At 42.4% G+C, this 21,749-nt stretch overlaps 1 protein-coding gene across 1 annotated transcript; it reads right to left on the bottom strand.

Moving 5' to 3' along the window:
* Positions 1-1,950: 1,950 nt before the first annotated feature.
* On the bottom strand, positions 1,951-21,459 carry ndfip2 (Nedd4 family interacting protein 2). Its single transcript, XM_083759065.1, has 8 exons — positions 21,231-21,459; positions 16,050-16,269; positions 14,182-14,312; positions 12,736-12,823; positions 8,537-8,661; positions 7,597-7,663; positions 6,884-6,989; positions 1,951-6,672 (listed from the first exon to the last, which is right to left on the bottom strand). The coding sequence occupies exons 1-7, from the start codon at positions 21,255-21,257 to the stop codon at positions 6,886-6,888; spliced, it is 762 nt and encodes a 253-aa protein (XP_083615191.1). The 5' UTR covers positions 21,258-21,459; the 3' UTR covers positions 1,951-6,672; positions 6,884-6,885.
* Positions 21,460-21,749: the final 290 nt, after the last annotated feature.

Here is a 21,749-nt window from a genome sequence, read left to right as displayed (position 1 = left end):
CTGGGAGAGATGTTTTTGCACATTGTGATGGTATGTCAGAGAGAACAGGCAGAATCCAATACAGATAAGGCTAGAAAAGCACACACACATTTTTTATCAGATCTAGGTAAGTGCTAACTTCTGGAAATGATAACTTTAGGGCAATTCGAGAAGAATATACTAACTGACAAGAAGACTCCCTATGGGTCAGTGAATGAAGTTTTCTGAGATATCAATACAGAAAATGGGGTGGGAGTTGGTCCTGAGGTTGCTTAGTACAGTCAGGCCATCTCTGGCTCCATCTAGTGGCAGGCATCAGCACACACGGTCACACTCCTACAGTGTTGTTTTTTTAGATTTTTGCGAAGAAGACCACAAAATATTAATAAAATTAGCCTATTGGAGAGTCTGATTTGCACAACGCCAGGACACTCTGGCCCTGGCGTTGTGCAAATCAGACTCTTCAATAGGCTAATTTTATTAATATTTTGTGGTCTTCTTCGCAAAAATCTAAAAACGCCAGGACACTCTGGCCCTGGCGTTGTGAAAATCAGACTCTGGGCATATCCTGATGAATATCTCAAAAAGACAAAAAAAAGTCTTTAAACATTCAGTGGCTTGCTTTATCGTATATCCCCCAAGACCGCCATCCTGGTGTAAATAAAATGTCAAGTAATTGTCAAAAGCTCGCAAGCCATTTTTGGTATTTCACAGAACAATTTTTATTCTACATTAAAAAAAATATATATATATATATATATATATATTTCAACAGATTATATTTTTAAATTTGAACAATAATAATTGCACGTAACTCGAGAACCGTTTGTCCCACAGTCCACAGACTTCAAATTCAACACACATTCCACCCCCCCACCACAGGGAGTGCAGAGCCCGGTGTCGGGCGGACGCACGGTTGTCCAGAACCGCCACAAAAGGCCTCTGCCTGCACTCTGGACAGGGCCCCATATGGAGCTGGCATGTCCTGATGTCACACCAACACTCCATATCTGGGCATGCCTGACAAAGAACTCCATATATAGGAATAAAGGGACAAAGAGATGGGTGTATGGAACGGGTAACAACGGGTATTGCATAGCCGGGTGGGGCATGGATCTCCAACTTCCATCGTTACCGACTCGGGTGCTCTACAGCCGGGCAACGGTCTAATAACGGTCTAATAACTAATAACTTTACAAAATTCAACAAATGAAATGAAAAAAATGACAATTAACTCCATTATTGCTCGCAATGCTCGCTAGGTGGTAAGGGTAGCATAAGCCGGACTTGAACTCATGCTTCCTTCATGCCTGAGTGTCCAAGTTGCTCCTTTAAGCCCAAGTCTGTGAAGCGGGTGCGCAGCGGCGCGGCAACGCCTGGAAATAGTGGAGTATCGGAGCGTCAGGCGCGGCGTGGACGCCGCCGGTGTGGGATAGGTGGCTGTTTTTTTGTTTTTTTTAAGATATTTTTTTGCGGCTTACGCCTTTTATTGTTTTTTTTACAAGGGACAGACAGTAGGCTGACAGGAAACGGGAGAGAGATAGGGGAAGACATGCAGTAAAGGCCGTGTCGGGCTCGGGAGTCGAACCCGCGGCACACTGCGACTGGATTACCAGTCGGGTGCCCAGACGGTTACGCCACCGCCTGGGCCTAGGTGGCTGTTTTGACGCACGGCGTTCGCAGACTTGGACTTTACACCTGACAGGGGGAGATTCCCTGGTTGGACGTAGCGCGTGGAAGGAACACATTATTCCAACCAGTTCCTTTCCCCTCCATCTCCTGGCCAGGGGGGGGGGGGGGGGGGGCAGTTTAGAGACCAGGATTATGCTGATATTTCTTAAGTAATGAACATTTCCTTTTTCCAAGAAAGACAGTGAGTTGAGTGACAGAGAGAACGTGATACAGGGGATATATATATATATATATATATATATATATATATATAGTGAACCCAAAATCAAACCCAACTGGCAGGCTTCATTTTGAACTTTATTGGCATTTTTGCAAGACATCTTTGAGTTTAATTCCAGTCACATGAGTGCATATTAACAACCATACTCACTAAAGAGAATGTTACAAGAATTGTCTCAGACAAAAATATAGCTTGGCCGTTGCTCTCGTGTCTTTATTTTATTTAATCTTACAAACAAACATTATGTAATCATAATCACTAACCGTTTAGATCTAATAGTATTAACCCAATCAATTGGGTGAATTCCAAACCATGCATCAGAGCTTTAATTTGTCAAATGATGTTGATATTGCTGAGAAATGTTTAGTGGGATATGCCTAGGCTATAGGGAGTCAAAACTATTCTAGACCAAAGAAACAAAGTGAATACTCATATTGTCACAGTTTAGGGCTAATAGCGATGAAACAAGACATAGGATAACAATTATCATTTGTTTGTTTATGTTGAAAATTAAAAGTGCAAAAGGCAACATGATTTGGGATGGTTAAGAATTCCAATTGACCCCCCCCCCCCCCCATCCCCAAAAAATATTTAATTTAATATCTTTTATCTACCCATCACATCAAGTTAAGCAGATTCACAAATCATACAAAGAAACTCTTGAAGTGCAAAAATTATGAATTGGCATTAGCTGGTATATATCTATACAGTATACAAACACACCTCATTTTTCAAGATGACAATGTGATAAAATCATCAAAAAGGTAGGGTGCCACAAGATCATGAGCAACACGCCCCCCCCCCCCCCCCCCCCCCAGTCTGAAAATGCATACGATCCCCTCCCCTCACAATGTTCATCGCAACCACACTCGCTGATAACGACAACTTTTGCTACCAAATTCCAAAATAAGTATTCTCAATGGTTTAATGGTTCTCCAGAGAACACACAAGCCTGTGAAACTACCTGGACCGAACGGACAAAGATCTAGCGTTTAACTACAAGAAGACAGTGCCCTTGTAGAGGCAGAAAGGATAGGCTCTTGAGCAGGAAAAGGAAGGAAAAGGCAAAAATCGAATCAATTATAATCTAGATGAATCAGACATACAGATATTGTTCCGTGTGGGACAGGTTGTGGCTTGTGGGACTTTCATCACTGTGCCTGAACTACTACTAAACAGACAATGTGAACAAACGCTTGTTACCCCATTCTGGGCGGGAACCCCTTTTGGTGTTTTAACTAGGGCTGTCAAAGTTAACGCACTATTAACTAGTTAACTCACAATCCTATTAACGGCGCGATTAACGCACTGTGAAGTTTGACAGAATGGTTGAGTCGCATGGCAATTTTACACTGAAGAGTTGAATAATTGTTAAACAGCTGCATTACTTAAGTTAATTTAAGTCTACACAATTAGAAAACTTAGAAAACATGTTATTTTGATCAACATGGCCCGTTATCTCTCGTAATGGTCATCAATACAGTTCTTTAGTTTGGGTCTGGAAGGCTAAATGTCATGAAATGGTGGTCCGTGGCTCAAATGCAGAATAAATAATGGACCTTGATATGAAAAATCTTGAAAACCACTGATTTAAGGTAGATTTAGAACGGATAAAAAATATGCGATTAATTTGCGATGAATCACAGTTAACTATGGACAATCATGTGATTAATCAGATTAAATATTTTAATCGATTGACAGCCCTAGTTTTAACTAAGCATTATGTTATACTTTAGCTATTGAAAAATAGCAGATCTACAAGCTCATAGCGCGTCACCGAGTGGCGCGCTACAAGCTTAGTTGTAGGTCTGCTATTTTTGAGAAATTGTGAAAATGCGGCCCAAATCTTTGAATATATATTCTTTCAGAAGACTTTTTTTTCGACGTCAGGCCTAAATGGGTTAACACAGGACTGAACAGCTACTATAAGGCAAGTTGCAAAGATACATTCTTTTTTTGCATAAGACAGTTTTGTTTTTTTCCACTAAAAGACGGAGATTTCTGTCCACATCTTGCAAAGAGCAAGTGCTGTAAAACCACGATTAATTAACACCGCTTCCATAATTATGATAAAGGATGGACATGCATGGAAAGCCAAACTAGCTGGTGGGCCGTTTCACACGCTCCATTATCCCAGGGGTTTGCCTGCATGCGGTCTTACAGTATTTGCTCCAGTTTTGCAGTTAGAAAGACAAAACGAGAATTTTTTATTATTGACGAGCAAACCAGCAGACATTTTTTTTTCGAGTTTGTTTAATAATGTTTCGTGAAATAGGCCCATGGTTGTGATACAAATTGTTAAAGTTCCAATGTTCAATGCAAAAAAGGAAAATAAAAACACCACAATTCAATTGTTAATTGGCAATTATTTTGAAATCGTGACAGCCCTAGTTTTGAAATAACTTTAGTCAATAAAGCATACATATTTGTTTTAAAAAGCTGTTGGTTATTATACTGAAGTAGTCTAATAACCAACAGCTCCTTGGCAACTAATCAAGTGGCATCGCTCTCGTCTATTGCTGTCGACAGCCAAGAGATTGGAGTCTGGGTGACAATATAGGCCATTTATCATAGCTGCACATCATATGTTACACAATCGGCTGACAAGACAGTGAAATTGCCAGGGTTAACTCTGAAACATTAAAAATGTTTTACACTTTGAGTTTACACTAAAGACTGGACACACATACACACACACGCGCAACAAATTTTCCATGGCCGTAATTTCTCTCGGGACGGTTTAAATGAACATAGTTGTATTTATTCTCATTTTGCAATTCCTTTCACATGTGTGGTTAGGCCTACACGTTTAATTTGGTTTTCCACTTGCCCACATGTCGGTCAAGAGTGTCATTTACCCATGGTCTATTAAAAATAAATGGCATTAGCGGTGATGATTCATACTGCATAGGTCCAACCGCGGCAAATACCACAGGTTATCAATGAAAGGCAAAAATCCAATCCAAGAAAAATAATCTCTCTAATATTAATATCTCAGTAATCTCTCTGCAAATTGATGGTCACTCTCTTTATGTGCTGGTCTGTTTTTAAGATGTGGGTTGGTCCTTACATCTCCTGGTCCAAGACAGGAGGGCAGAATCAACCTTTCAAGTGAAACTCGCATGTTCAAGTGTTCAAGATGAGAGTTCCCCCTGTAGGCCCTACAGTTTCCACTACACATCACATCAAATCATTTAAGATGAAGCTAGCCCTCACAAGGGCTAGTCAATGTTGAGCTGCCACTGCATTTGTGAAGAGACAGCCGATATCCACCGCCTATTGCCAAGAATATTGAAACACACACTGGTGCATGAATTTGATCTTGAAATAGCCTGACCCGTCTCTTTACAAAGAGATGCAATGTACTGAAAATCCATTATTATTATTCCAGAAGTTCCATGAATGGTAGTGTCCATTTCATAGGAATTAAGAAGAGCCTTGGGAATGTCTGCAAGTCTGTTCATGGTTAGTTAGATAATAGACGGTTAATGCTGGTGGCTGAGACCGTCAATGAATATGAGTGATTTATCTGTTCACTTGACAACTCTTAATGATCAGTTTGTCCCGATTACCGATTAGACCGTTGCGACCTGTAGGCTTGGAAATCAATTTGACTATCTCGGTTGACTGAGGAAACTGAGCAGACAGAGTGCAGACCAACACTAGTCCCCATAACACCACACCATACCAATAGTCACAGTTGGGAAATAATCTCACCATTTGCGATCTTAGCTTCAACTGTTCAGGCCGTACAAGGTAGAGATTCGATTTATTGGACTCTGATCACTTATAATTCAGATTTAAAACCTACATAGTTTGTTTTAAATGTTGGAGATTTACTTCCCTTGCTTTTGCACATTTGACTATTGGCTGGCTAATGAATGTTTTTACTTATAATTAGTGGTGAGATATGCACAGTGTAATGGTGAATCCTCAAGAAAAGAAAAAAAAACCTTCTCAAGGTAGTTTGGGTTATTTTGTATGTTTTTGTTGATACTTTCAATACATTTAAGTTAAGTGCAGGAAAGCCGGCAATGTTAAGGAGCTGTTTGAATGATCGACTATGAAGAGTGCATTTCAAAAAATGCTATACACGTACATTTTAGGAGACATCATTCTCCAAAGTCCACCATTCAACAGAGAATCCACACCGTATAGAATCAAAGTTACCTAACCTACTACTGCTCCATCTTGCCTTGCAAAAAAGGTGGACATCTCATTTTTAGAATGACACTTACACCCAATTGTGGAAAAATGAGGATTACCAGATCAACATGCCCGGGTTGAGGTACCTTATGCCTATACCTCATCCAGGTGTCAGCCATTCACAGGTCACACAAAAGGTCACGATCAATGAAAAAGGGGTTTAGATCACAGAGATTGGGGGTGTGGGGGGGAGGGAGGTTTAAAAACAAAAAAGGAGCTTGTGATCAAAGCGAAGGCATACAAAAAGAAAGAAGGCAATAACGAAATACAACAATATAGCCAGCAAGATATCAGATCAAACCAAAGGGACGGTGGAAAGGTAGAGACGTCAGAGTGAGACATGTTTGGGGTCTTTCTGTTTTTAAGTCTATTCTATGACACTGTTCAAACGCTCTCTCACTCTCCATTTCTCTAGCTCTCTCACTATTAATCCCCATCGCAATCCTTCTCTACCTCCTCCTCCTCCTCTCTTCGCTGTGCGCCTTCCGTCACGTCAGGTCATCCAAGGGGAGGGTGTGTGTGGGAAAAAAGGAAACTTCAGACGCGATGGAGGAATGTCGTCGGTACGGGGCGACCTGTAGAGAAAACAAAATACAAATTGTTTGGCAGTGGTGTCGGGTATAATACTGAGTCTTAGTCAATAGACTAAACATGACAGACAAACAGTACAGTCCTCGGAAATGGCAAAAGAAAGCAGAGAGTTATCCATCTTTTTTTTTTTTTATTAAAAACATAGCCTTACTGTTTAATGTGTTCTCAAATGCTTAAGAGAGAAGTTGACGTTACCTTCAGTAGAGGAAAAAGAAGCGTGTTCTGTGAGAGGTGGCCATGTTCTCCGACATGTTGCGGACTTTCAGATAGTTGACAAAGCCTCTGAAGAAGAGCAGGAGACCTGGGTGTCGAACAAAAGCCGCCATAAGTTTGACATAATCTCCAAAACACAATGTATATATAGAACCCTGGGGTCCCCCAAGGGTCAATACTTGGTTCCCTCCTTTTTTCTTTTTTTTTTGATCTACACCAAATCTCTTCTCGTCACTCTCAACACATTGTGTTGAGCTTGTAGATCTACTAACTAAACTGTCAGAACGGTCAGGGAAGGATGTTAGGCAAGTGGTTCCAAACATTAGAGTATATATTAATAGAGACGGCATTGGATTTCTCCTCCCATCCACTTGCATTAAGTTGTTCTAAAGTGCATGAGGCGATTTCACGCCTTCCGGGTAAGAACAGCGTGCATTCTGGGATGGATTGGACCCAAACACATGAATGCGCTGCTGTTGACTATCATTGCACTCGTTCACGTGCGTTCACGTATGAAACAGCGTTCACGTCTCATCATGAACGTGCGCAATGATAGTCAACGGACCATCAGTTTGGGTCCAAACTGTCCAAAATTCGGCCACTATGTCCATTTCGCCTCAGGGTTTCCCCCGGGTGCCGTCTCGTATTCATATACTCAAACACTGATGTCTTCAGTAGAAGGGTTTCATACTCACCAAGCAGCAGGAAGATCCACCACAGCCAGTACTGACCATTAAAGTAACCAGTAAAGTAGTCAGAGAACTGCAGAGAGGGAGAGAGAGAGGTTTACAAATTAAAGACATAAAAAACAAGGAACAGAAAGAGACCAATTAACTCAATCCCTGCCGGGATTAATTAAAGTCGTGCCAGGATATCGCCCCGTTCAACCCTTATTTTGAAGATCCAAAACACTGCGACCGCTTAATGGTGTGTGTGTGTGTGTGTTGTCGGATCGGTTGTTATTGTGTCACTAGCCAAGGAGAAGTACAGGCCGGCACCATTACTGCGACCGCTAGGCTCCGTGCAATAAGCGTTGTTTTGACCAGAAATGCCACCTGGAACGGGGATTTGGAGTCTAAAGCGACTGAAAGCGTGTGTGCGTGTGCACAATCAAGAATCCAGTGTCTAAGCCAACAACAGATAGCCATCCGAAGCTAATGTGAGTAGCCTTTCCACGAGATCGGATCAAAAACAGCCATCCGAAGCTAATGTGAGTAGCCTTTCCACGAGATCGGATCAAAAACATTTATACAACTGAATTAACGCATCTACGAGCTTGTAGATATGCAATTTTTGCAAAATCAGGGAAAATGTGATGCAAATCTTTGAATACCCATTCTTTCAGAGCGTTTTTAACTAAAATCTTTGCTTCTGGGGGGTCCCTGGAACAACATATTCTCAGATGGGAAGGGGGGGGTCGGCGGCCAATTACATATATTTTTCGGGGTCCTTGATATGAAAAATTGAAAATGTTTGAGAACCACTGACATAGAAACAGGTTTGTCAGAAAACGGTCATGATTTAGAAGACATTTGTAGAATCGTCCTCGGTTCTAAATGGGCAAACTAATGCCCAAAACAACGGGTTCCTTGGCAAGATGTCTCTGTGAAACCCAATCCAGCCGTTGCTACGCACCCTGACAATGAGGATCCACTTGATGAGAGACAGGCCAAAGCCGCAGATGGCCCCGTAGCGTCCTGCGATGGTGTTGGTCAGACAGAAGGACAGACAGAACCCGATCCAGTTGAACAGGAAGGCCACTGGAGGGAGAGAGAGACACACGCAGCAGGTACAGAGTCAAGACGAGAGAAAACATACTACATTTCTTTACTTAACACATTTTGGGCGGGAACCCTTTTGGTGTTTTAACCCATTCTGACCTGAGATCAGATTCATACGAGGTTTCCGCCGGACACACACTGATCAGATAATAGCCACGTTGACAAAGTTTGCCATAAACCAACCCGTTTGTAAATCTCAAGATTTGAGCGAGTTATGACGGTTTTTGTTTGAGCTGCCATTGAACATAATGTACTGTACTGTACTGAAGCAAGATGGCCACCGGGTGAACTACAGCAGACGTAGAATACGCACATCGACAGGTTGGGTGCTGGGCTAAAAGAAACTTCACCGGGTGAACTACGTCAGAGACTCCGCCTTGAGCCATCTAGCCTTTATATATATATGTGCGTCTATGGATGTGCGTGTCTTTCGGCTGTTTGTTCAGCCTCTGTTGCTACTACTGTTTACCAATCATAACAGCACTCCGATCTAACAAGCAACTCAGCAGCACACACACACTGCACATTTTAGTCTGTGTGCCTTTATTATTTCCCCCTGTGTTGGGGTTAAGAAAACAACAATGACATAATTGATGATGAGGTGACGTCTTTCCTACACCGCTGCTCGCGCACTACGGAAGCCTTCCCCGGGGCGAGAGGATTCGATGACGTCGTGTCCATGTTGACTTTCTCACAGCCGCTCGCCACAAAACAAGCGCTGGAACCAAAACATACCCACTACCGGAATGCAGGGAACGCGGTTGTGACAGTTGGGGCGATGCCATGCCACCCATCAAAAAACTAAAATAACCCATCTTGGGCGGGAACCCCTTTTGGTGTTTCAAGCATTATGTTATACTTTAGCTATTGGAAAATAGCAGATCTACAGTGCCTTCGGAAAGTATTCACACCCCTTCACATTTAGCACATTTTGTTTTGTTACAGCCTCATTTCAAAATGGATTAAATTTGTTTTTTTCCTCATCAATCTACACACAATACCCCATAATGATGAAGTGAAAAAGGTTTTCTCAAATATTTTGTTAATTTATTAAAAATAAGAAACTGGAAAAACACATATACATAAGTATTCACACTCTTGACTTAGTACCTTTGGCAGCAATTACAGCCTTAAGACTTTTTGGGAATGATCCTACAAGCTAGGCACACTTGAATTTGGGGTATTTTCCCACTTTTTCTCTGCAGATCCTCTCAAGCTCTGTCAGGTTAGACGGGGAGCGTCGCTGAACAGCTATTTTCAGGTCCTTCCAGAGATGCTCAATGGGGTTCAAGTCTGGGCTCTGGCTGGGCCACTCAAGGACTTTCACAGAGTTGTCCTACAACCAATCCTTCGTTATCTTAGCTGTGTGCTTGGGGTCATTGTCCTGTTGGAAGGTGAATCGTTGACCAAGTCGGAGGTCCTGGGCGCTCTGGAGCAGGTTTTCATCCAGAATGTCTGTACACTGCTCCATTCATCTTTCCCTTTATCCTGACAAGTCTCCCAGTTCCTGCCGTTGAAAAACATCCCCACAGCATGATGCTGCCACCACCATGCTTCACCGTAGGGATGGTATTTGCCAGGTGATGAGCAGTTGATGCCTGGTTTCCTCCAGACCGAAGCCTCTCCTCAATAAAAGGCACATGACAGCCGGGCGTCACAGCGCACTTGGAGTTTGCCAAAAGGCACCTAAACGACTCTCAGACCATTATTAACAAGATTCTCTTATCTGATGAAACCAAAATAGATAGGGAAGTTTTTCAACGGCAGGAACTGGGAGACTTGTCAGGATAGAGGGAAAGATGAATGGAGCAGTGTACAGAGACATCCTGGATGAAAACCTGCTCCAGAGCGCTCAGGACCTCCGACTTGGTCAACGATTCACCTTCCAACAGGACAATGACCCCAAGCACACAGCTAAGATAACGGAGGATTGGCTTTAGGACAACTCTGTGAAAGTCCTTGAGTGGCTCAGCCAGAGCCCAGACTTGAACCCCATTGAGCATCTCTGGAAGGACCTGAAAATAGCTGTGTAGCGACGCTCCCCGTTTAACCTGACAGAACTTGAGGATCTGCAGAGAAAAAGGGGGAAAATACCCCAAATTCAAGTGTGACAAGCTTGTAGCATCATTCCCAAAAAGTCTTAAGGCTGTAATTGCTTCCAAAGGTGCCTCAACTTAGTACTAAGTCAAGAGTGTGAATACTTATGTACATGTGTTTTCCCAGCTTCTTATTTTTAATAAATTAACAAAATATTTAAGAAAACTTTTTTCACTTAATCAATATGGGGTATTGTGTGTAGATTGATAAGGAAAAAAACTAATTTAATCCATTTTGAAATGAGGCTGTAACAAAACAAAATGTGGTAAAAGTGAAGGGGTGTGAATACTTTCCGAAGGCACTGTACAAGCTTGTAGGTCTGCGAAGAATCGTGAAAATGTGGTGGAAATCTTTGAATATATATATTCTTTTAGAGCGAACATTTTTAACTCAAATCTTTGCTTCTGGGGGGGGGGGTCCCTGGAACAACATATTTTCAGATGGGGGACGGCGGCCAAATACATATATTTTTGGGGGTCCTTGACATGAAAATGTTTGAGAACCACTGACACAGAAAACTGCCTTGAATTGATTTAGAAGATATTTGTAGAATCGATGATGGGATAAATAAACAAGGACCACCTTTGCTGCCGTATGACTCCCCGTCTCTCTCTCTCTCTCTCCCAGTTACCTGTCACTCTTCACTATACTATCTGAATATAATATATATTTATTTTTTCATGAGAAAGGTCCAGGAGCTGCTAATAATAATCTTTATTGTCCCGAAGGATATTAGTCTTCACAGTCTGTTCAAACACCCACAACGTCACAAACAACACAGAGCACATGATAACACCAAGACAATACAAAAACATGAGGTCCCCACAGTATACAGAACCATCCTATTGGCGGGGGCAGTTTGTTTAATGGATGGCTGAGGGCTAAGATTCTGATTGTTGAGAGCTGCATCACTGCATAGTTCGGGGAGGTCTGCATGGTTTCTGATGCTTTTCTTTACAGTACCAGTGACAATGGCGTCTGCCACACATTTAGAAATTGCTTAAAAGTTATCCGATGGAGCTCAATGGGACAGACAGAGGCTTGCTCTACTTACCATCCATCAGAATGCCAATGTGCGTCTGGCTCAAAGCCCAGACGCTGCACCAATCACTATGACATACAGTAAGTATGTCTTTCTATTTATTTATTTATTTGAATCAATCCTTGCACTTGTGTTTGATAATGACACAGACATGTTATCTACCCGAGTCATGGTGTGGCGTCACCAATAATGTTTTTCATAACTTACTGTGGAGACAATAGATTTTGTCAAATGGCCCAATAACCCATCGCTATCTATATTTGACATCTGGATACCTCTTGAATCAAATCAGCAGGTTGAATCAATCAATAGATCTGCCATGTCAACGGTTGTTTAATTTATTAACAAGATTATGGTAGTAGACAGTCCTACGCAGCCATATTTCCTAAAAAAGGGTACCTCAATCGAAAGCCGACAAGCTCTACAAGCTACGAGCTTGTAGGTCTGCTATTTTTTTTTTATCGTGAAAATGTGGCGCAAATCTTTGAATATATATTCTTTCATAGCGTTTTTAACTCAAATCTTTGCTTCCAGGGAGTCCCTGGAACAACATAGTTTCAGATGGGGTCCGTGGCCAAATACAGATAATTCTGGGGGTCCTTGACATGAAATAGTTTGAGCACCACTGACATAGAAACATAGGTTTTTCAGAAAACTGTTTAGAAGACATTTTGTAGAATCGAGCTCAGGTCTAAATGGGTTAAACACTGCATTTGATTTAACCCTATTTATCCCCTATGATGCCCTGCAAATTTGGGCCCTGCGTGCACCCAGGATACCTGTGCAAAGCTCATTTCTCCCCTTCTTTAGTCTACTACTGCTGCCAGCCTAGCAAGAGTAATGTATGCTGCTTTACCCAACATTGCACAGAGGCAGGCAGAGAGAAATCTGGGACACCAGGTCTCGTCACTTACTGAAAAATGCCAGCATGAAGATCCCATCGTTCCCCACTCGAAGCTGATCAGCGTCACTGAAGTCGTCCCTGGGAGGGAAGTCATCGTCCTAAGACAGAACGCACACGCAAATAGACATACATTTAGTCCAGAAAGCCTGAAGTCATCCCAAAGTCATAGTACGAAGCCATCCAAGAACTAGTCAGGGCTTTCAGCACGGCTGTCTAGCTTTGACATGTGGTTTCGTTCATCCACATAGTATTGACTCCGTAGGGGTGAATTCAACACTTGCAATGTGCAAGACAAACATCCGAGACTGTCAGAAAGCAGTGCATTAGGTGGTTAACCCATTTAGACCTGTCATTTTAGATTATATAGCTGTTACATACTGCCAACTAGGTGAATCACAGATTGAACCTTTGCTTTTATATGAAATATCCAAAGTAGTTCTAAATTGCAGTATTGGTACTTTTACTTTAGTAAAACAATGGAGTACTTTTTCCACCATAGGGCTTGAGGACTACATACAACCTTAGAGTGCACCACCATCTTTTGGGCAGTGTGCCATGCTATACCACAGAGTGCATCGCCATCCTCTGGCTAAACTAATTACTACATTCACTTACTGACTTTGAAACCATTTTTAAAAATACTTTTTTATTAATCGTTCTAATTTGGCTGGGTGAATTATAACATTCTGTGGTCGGACAAAATTTGAACGCATAATACTGCTTGTATGCCTAATTTCTATTTTATGGATTTTAACATGCTTTTCTGTTATTGCATGGAAACGCCAAACACTACTTTGTAAATACTATGTATATACTATATACATAGTATATAGTACAAAAGATAATGACGTGGAATTTAGCATTTTGATATAGGTAGGCAGCCTTCGTGTGTGTGTGTGCGTGTGTCATTTTCTTGTTTCAATGTCATTCCGCAGCACCTCTACCATCACGTTCTGTCGTCTCTGTCCTCATAATATCCAAAACTGTTACTTTTCAGGATTCAAATTCAAAAGTAGCGGACCTAAGTAGTGGCCTAAACTAAATATCATAAGATTATAGTCAACTAAATCTACATTTGATTTAGTCGACTAAAATGTATTTTGTCGGGCCTTGATGCCGTCGTAATGACTGGTTTTACAGTCACAACGCAAGGTTGTAGATCTGCTATTTTCAGCATGCAACCAAGTGTAAAATGACTTCTACTGGATCTCTTGTCCACTAGTCCCTTCCTAACATTTTAGTCTTAGTTTTTATTTGTTGACAAAATTGTCAATAGATTTAGGCCTGGTTTAGTCATCATAGCTTAGTTGTCATTTAGTTTCCGTCAGTGAAAAAAAGGTAGTCGACGAACATTTTTCGTCATAGTTTTAGTCAACGAAATCAATACTGACGATAGAGAGATAAGACAACAGAGGAATTTATAAACTAACTGCTCTGGCAGCCGTGTGTTCCTTACCCTGGGCACCACGTCCACGGCAGCGGCAGCCATCGAGGCGGCCTTGGCCTTCTCTGCTTCATCATACGTGGGCAGCGAGGTGGCAACGCTGTACGGCGGAGGCACCGGGAAGCCAGCCTGGAAGCTGGCATCTGTGGAGCACATGGATGGATTAGAGCTAGAGAAAATCGCGACAGAAGAAATGTGTCTCAATGTGCAATTAAGTGAAACGCGATTTGTAGTTTGTGGATTCGCTGCACAATATTGCTGCCTTAGAAGACATGCTGGCTTCTATATGGAATTCAAATGACTGAAATCAGTACAGTAAATGACTGAATCAGTACAGTAAATGACTGAATCAGTACAGTAAATGACTGAAATCAGTACAGTAAATGACTGAAATCAGTACAGTAAATGGCAAAAAGAGAATGCCAACCTCATTACAAAGAGCCTTCGCAACAAAGGATTGTTAGCTACGTAAGGGACATTACGTCCCACACATAGCAAACGACTGAAACCAGAACGAGACCATTTTAACCCATTTAGACTGTACGACGTGTGGGAACATCATAACTAATCCAACCGACGGGTTGCTTGGATGTGTGTACACGCATTTTCATTGATATCAAAACGAGAGAAAAATATTCTGAATCTTTCTCGTTTTTTTGGCCTCTCCTTCTGCACCATAGTCCTTGCTCTTTCGCGCATGCGCGTTGTCGTTCACTCCCCCGTTTACCGTTCACAAAGAAAGGCTTGGTGCGTGTAATCTAAGGAGCTCTCTGTGGTTTTGACCAAATGGATACTCAGCCATTAAATGGATACTAAGCTCTTCATTTCCGACTTCAACATGCCTCTCGTTCAAAATATGAAGCGAGCAATCATCGGTGACTTATATCGTAATCCTAGCGAGGTAAGTAAGCAAAAATATGTCTCCCGGTTTTTGTCCGGGGGGGGGGGGGGGGGGGGGGGGGCATATCTTCCCGGCACCCCAAGCTTCTATTTTGAAAGAAATCCCGGCGCTGATTGCGTTAAGCAGTCAAGTTTGACTTTTTGTCACAGTTTTTGTTCTCTGTTCCGAGATCCCCACAGAAATGTGTTGCTGAGGTGACACAGTGACGACGACGCTCATTAAATGTGAGTTTTGCCAAGAAGATGAAGGAAAACCAGAACAGGCCCCACTGGACAGAGCACAATATAGGCCTCGGCAGGTTGTATGAAAGGCGAAAGGAAGCCAAGAATGACACTTTTGGTACCCAGTTTCCAGAGAATATTATCCACTGTATAATTTGATCTTGGTCCAGTAGCGCTTAACCCATTTTGGGCAGGAACCCTTTTTGGTGTTTTAAGCCTTATGTTATACTGACTAGCTATTTAAAAATAGCAGATCTACAAGCTCATAGCACGACACAGAGTCGCTACAAGCTTGTACATCTGCTATTTTTGAAGAATACTGAAAATTTGGCACAAATCTTTGAATATATCTTTTTTCAGAGTCAACTATCATCTATAACTAACATCTATGTTGTACAACAGTGTCGCAGGAAAATAGTCCATCTACAAGCTCACAACACGTCATATTGACAGTAACTTTCTGTATTTTCTAAAACATTGCTTGGGAATAAAGTAGTGTTCACAATGGGACATAATACACCCAAGCTCTTTAATCTTAATAAAGTGGTGTTCACAATGGGACATAATACACCCAAGCTTTTTAATCTTTATTTTTCTTCTCACAATTTCTTTGCATAAAGCTCCCGTGTCTAGGCTGGGCTGGCTCTAAATATCAAGAGTGTTCAGATATTCATTCAGCAGGTTACAACTTAAATAGCATTATTATTAAGGGTATTTAGAACAGCCCACGGTCTCAATCAATCCCTTTGTGGACATACCAGGCGTGGAGCCAGTTGCTCCTAGATCAATGGTGGCATAGGGAGGCGGAGGGGCCTCGGCGTCCCCCTGGGTACCCGACGTCGATGCCTGCTCGCAGGCCGAGGAGGTGGAGGGCAGCGCGGCCGACTGGGAGGACGATGCCCCGCCCTGGGCCGAGGCAGAGGTGGACGGCTGTGGATCACTGGTGGAGGCCTCCGAAGGGTCGTCTTCATTGGTCAACTGGGGACAGGCGAGAAAAACATAGAGGGAGGGCAGAAGAGAAGATGATTATAATAACAACATTTTTCAAAGTTCAAACCTTGGAAGAAAAATGATTTCTTACAGATAAAAAGATGAATAATAATAATAATAATAATAATAATAGCTTTGCTCAAATGTATATAGCTCTTTACTGAATACCCAAAGGTCGTTACATGAAAACACTAGGAACAAACTGTATTCAAGAAAAAAAGAAAGAAAAACAAGTAAAATATCAGGTTAAAAACATAAAAGGCTAAGCAAGGGAAGGGGGGGGGGGGGGGGGGGACATCTTAACCAGACTTCAGCTGGGGAAAGCTATCTTGAAGAGTTGGGTTTTGAGTGAGGTTTTGAAGGAGAGCAGGGAGGGGGCAACTCTTGAGAGGTTGGGGCCAGACACTTTTAAGCTTTAGTCTTTGTGTGGATGTGTGCACATGCATTGAGCCTGTCAGAAATAGCAAAAAAACAAGTGTTTTTTCTAACACGTTTTAGTGGTAGATCTTGGCTTACAATTGGGAATAAAATGGGCTCTTGGGCTTGAAAAGGTTGGTTACCACTGCTCTAAATAGTAGTAGTAATCGATACTACCGATAAAAAGTATACTGCTTTAGAGCCATTGTTCCAAGCCGGACCACAATCGACTTGATCATTAGAAGAATGAATAACATGCGGCCCAGACCGCTGGCGTAGCTGCCCGGGCCACTAGGCTGCAAGGATCCCAACGACCTTTGCTGCGTGTCATTCCCCATCTCTCTCCCCATTTCCTAGCCTTGATGACCTTACAGGGGTATGCATACTATGCAAAGGCTAAACTTATGTAATTTAGAGAACATGATTTTATGTATAGTGTATACTCTCATAGCTTCACTGTACAGAGTAGACATTCTACTGTTAAGACAGATGTTAGGTCCTTAACTCGCTTATGATTCTTGACGACTATTTCTATGCATTTGATGGTTTACCAAGTGTTGTTCTTGCTTACTTTAGCGTAAATCGCTCTGGATTAAGAACGTCTGCTAAATGGCTAAATTGTAAATTGTCTACTGTCCTATGACCCCCCCCCCCTCTCTCTCTCTCATTAGCAGGCAACAGTGCAGCACTCTCTCTCTCTCCGTTTCTGGCACCACAGCGCCCCTACTGGTACTACTACTAATACTGGTGCTCACAGTCACATAGGTGCATGGGTGGGTTAACGTCGCATAGTTAGGCGGACACGGACGTTGCTGTTCCTTGGAGTGGTTGCACCACTCAAAAAAGAATGTACAGTAAAAGCCGGACAAAAAAAAGTCAATATTACTCAAGGTACATTTTTAATTCCGGTTTTACTTGTAACAATTTCTATATTGCAGTATTGATACTTTTACTTACTTGCGAGTACTTTTTCTATCAATGTTTTACACGTCATGCTCTGGACTGCATGTCTGACTGACACATTCTGAACCCATGCATGGGCACTGAAGTCAACATGGCCATGTCAACAGTGAGGCGACAGTAATGGGACACACTGGGAGCACGAGGGTTTTATTGACCGTCGTCTCCACAGTCCACACACACACCTGACTAAAGTGCATCAGCCACATTGGGCCACAGAGCCAGTCTGAGTCAGCCAACCGCCGCACTCACATTACAGAGACAGATTACAGGGGGCAAGGGTAAACATAAAAGGTTAAGAGAGGTAGCCTCACGTTCTAGTTCTAGCCACACGTTGACGTTGTGTGTGAACGCAGCATTAGGCCAGTGGTCCTCAAACGGTGTGCTGACCGAGTGCCAGGTGACCATGGTAGTACACACACACACGTACTACAAACTCAATTTCCTCGTGCAGCTTCATTGTGTCCTCACGACTGACACGGCCCTGGAAAAGACAACTAGTGCATACTTTGTTTCCTTTGATGCATTGATGCAAGGAACTTGGGTTTAGCTAGTGAACATTCACCCGCCCACAGGCACAACAATCAGCTTTTGAGTTTGGGTTGCAGCATTGTAAATGAGTGGCTGCATGACTATGCCAGGATCAAGGACAGAGTGCAGCACACACACACACAGATCCCAGTGCAGCACATACAGTGTTACGTAAGGGCTTAACAACAAACACACACGCCTCCGTGTGTCAAAATATAACCAGGCCTCAGGCCTGCTCAGTGTAACAGATACTGGAGATGGGAGCAAGGAGAGATAGAGAGAGCAAGATAAGAGAATGAGAGAGAGAGTATAGCAAGGTCTGGAAGATTGAGGACGTATGCATAAGAGGGAAGAAGGCAAGAAGGACAATAAGGATGCAGTAGTACTGTATGTAGGTGGTCATTTCATACAGGTTAATCAAGGACATACTAGCGGGTTGCATTCGTGAAAATAACAGAATCAAACTTTGTCACATCTTGCGTGTGTAAAATGGGTGACATTCTTAATTGCGCAGGCTCACTATGTGACACAGTGACTTTCAGCTTGCAGATGGGCTATTTTTGAGAAATACTCTTGCATGACAAAGTATGCACTTATGGTTAACCATCTGAAGTTGAACCATATTGTCCCAATTCGGCGGAAATAGCAGATCAACAAGCTCGCAACTTGTAGATTTGGGGGGAGGAGGGGGGCCTAGTAGACTCCTGGGGTGGTCCAGTCAACTAGCGGTAAGTATTTACTACCTATGGTTCAAAAAGTTAATAAAGCGTGAATTCAACAAGACATTTCTTGGTTTGACTGTATTGCTCCCAGCCCAGTGCCCACGCATACATATAAACGTGGAAACCCCTTTTTCCTGTCACACCACATACCGTCGCTTAGCAACTGAGCTGCAACAACAACCAGCAATGGAACTACCCTCGTCAAGGAGGACAAGACAACACGACACCCAAGTCAAGGAAGATGTACGAGCTCGCAGCACGGCACAAAGTCAGCTTACAATATATCTGCTATTGTTGAGTAGCCACAAAATAATCTAAAATCACAGATGTTTTAATGGGATAATACAAATATTGAGACAAGCCTTGCTGTACACAAGTGTTTCGAATATGCATGGCAATTGAAAATGCGCGTTTCATTGTGGTTGACTAAATATTAAAACCAGTCACCCGAGTCATAGCGTGTTTGGGTCACAAACCATAGCCAAAGGGATCGTCGTCCTGTCGCCTACATGCTTATCAGAGCAGAAAACACAGCGTTCCTAGTTCCTACTATTAGCCACAGTGATAACTAGCAGCCATCGTCACAATGAATCTATCCAACGTTCAGACTGGAAGAGGAACCAAACGTAGAATGTTACAGTAGCTAAATTAACCCATTTAGACCTGACGCCAATTTTAAAACGGCTTATAAAGTTCTAAGTTCTCAGCAAAAACGTAGGCATTTTTTTCTTCCAAAAAACCAAAGGAAATCATAACAGCATCTAAAATGACACAGATGATTCACATTTTAAAATGTAGAGCAATGTATAGGTTAATGGGTAAAGTGCAACAACGTTGTTGTGGACACTTTCCTGCACCGGTTTTAATCGGACACACACACACACACACACACACACACACACACACACACACACACACACACACACACACACACACACACACACACACACACACAGTAGGCACTTTTCTGAGAAGATCTTGCAGAGGGTATTTAGTTAAACTCAAAGATATTTTATGTTCTCGGTCACACAAACTGCAATAACTGGACAAGACATGTAGAGAGTACACTACTCAATGGGGAGGGGAGCTGTCAGGGCCCACAGGGGTGTCCTTGAGGGTGTTTCAGGGTGAGGGTGTCCCCAGCTAAATTATTGATAGTTAGGAATGTGCCCTGGGGTCTGTAACCTCGAGTGCATGCATACAAAATGGAACCAAAAATGGACCATTTTGGTTTAATTCTATGCGCTCAGAGTTAAATGAACAGTAAGAGCAAAGATAACACAATGTATCAAGTCTGGGGTCCTTGAAATTATCATTGACACACATGAAATAGTACAAACTCTTCTCGCAATCAGTGCCTGTCACTGCATGCCATTTTGAAGCGCATATGTGGAATGTAACCCCCAGCTGTCTAATCTATGCTGGTTGATCTCCTTTCCAGTTTAAACACCGCTGATTCATCAATATGCTGACTTGGTGAAATGAAGGGCTGTTGGTGTTCTGGTTTGACTTGACCTGAATAATCCTGCCACAGTGCATCCCATAATAAATGGCAAAATTTAGACCAACCCATAAGATCAGATGTAGGAAAGCATTATTTATATAAACACCCCATAATAATATAAGAAGAATTGTACAAGTGTACAAAAATAAATACACCGTCGTACGCTGGGCTAAAATAGCTTCATTTAATGTCTATACGACATTGATTGATTGAAGTATTCATTAACAGTTTGCAGAATTACAGTAGCCTACATTTCAAGCACAACTCAATACAAAAACTGATAACTGTGAGTGGACGACACGACAACCATTAAGCATTACACTTGTTTACAAGAGAGTCCACCGTTTTCAAGAGACGTACAAATGATATAGCCCGTCCACCACTCGCCAGCTTGTAGTTCTGTCCTTCCCGGCAAGACTACAACTATAATGCTATAACATTATACTAGATTATAACTGTAACTGTACACAATAGAAGTGAAGTGAATCACTAACTTGTGTGGCCTACAAACAACTGCAGGAGCGTAGCTTAGCATCTCGGCTAACCTGTTATCCTAGCCGATGCGGAAGTATAGTGCTGCTGCCTCAAAACAAGCCAGGAGGGGAAGAAAACAAACGCTGACGAAATACAGGTTTTAAATTACATCAAAACGAACACCTTCTCAACCAGACCATGTTGTCTTCCTCTGGGCGAATATAATGTACATAAAGTTAATTAAAGCGATATCTGTCTGTGGTCTGGTATCTGCTACTTTTAGGCTTCCGACTAGTGTCTGGGCCTCGTTGTAATGTTTTGTTTTGGACTGGGCTACTCACCACTTGGTATCGGCTCGCTGGGTCCATCACCACGGTGACGTTTGGCTGGCGACTAACCAGCCCAACACGATGAGAACAGAGTAGTTAGTACCACTGGCGGTTTGTCTGTTTGTCTTTTACTTGTTTAACTCAAAGCTATGCTACAAAAGAGACTTCTCTCTTCTTGTGGGAGAAATGGCTTCAAGCCTCCTCGTCCTCACACTTCATTCGGACTTCCAACTGTAATCTTCCGTGGTTGCAACTGAGCAGGAAGCAAGCGCTCCGTCACACCAGTGTTTTTTTTTTTTAGAGAATATAAGACTTCCGGTGGGCGTTCTCTTCAAAAATAAGAGTATCCGAGAGTAAACCTGAAATACTGAATCCATTGAAAAACTTATTTGCACACTAAAACACATCTAAACGAGTAAAACACATTTAAACGATGCTCTACACTCAATATGTCACAGGATCTATTGAATGTGAAGGGATAGGTGAAACTGGCTCGTAGAAACTGACAAGCCATCCCACATCCCAACGTCA

This window comes from Protomyctophum parallelum (genome assembly GCF_964188405.1).
Source record: "Protomyctophum parallelum genome assembly, chromosome: 23".
Lineage (NCBI taxonomy): Eukaryota > Metazoa > Chordata > Actinopteri > Myctophiformes > Myctophidae > Protomyctophum > Protomyctophum parallelum.
This window is presented reverse-complemented; position numbering and strand designations above follow the sequence as displayed.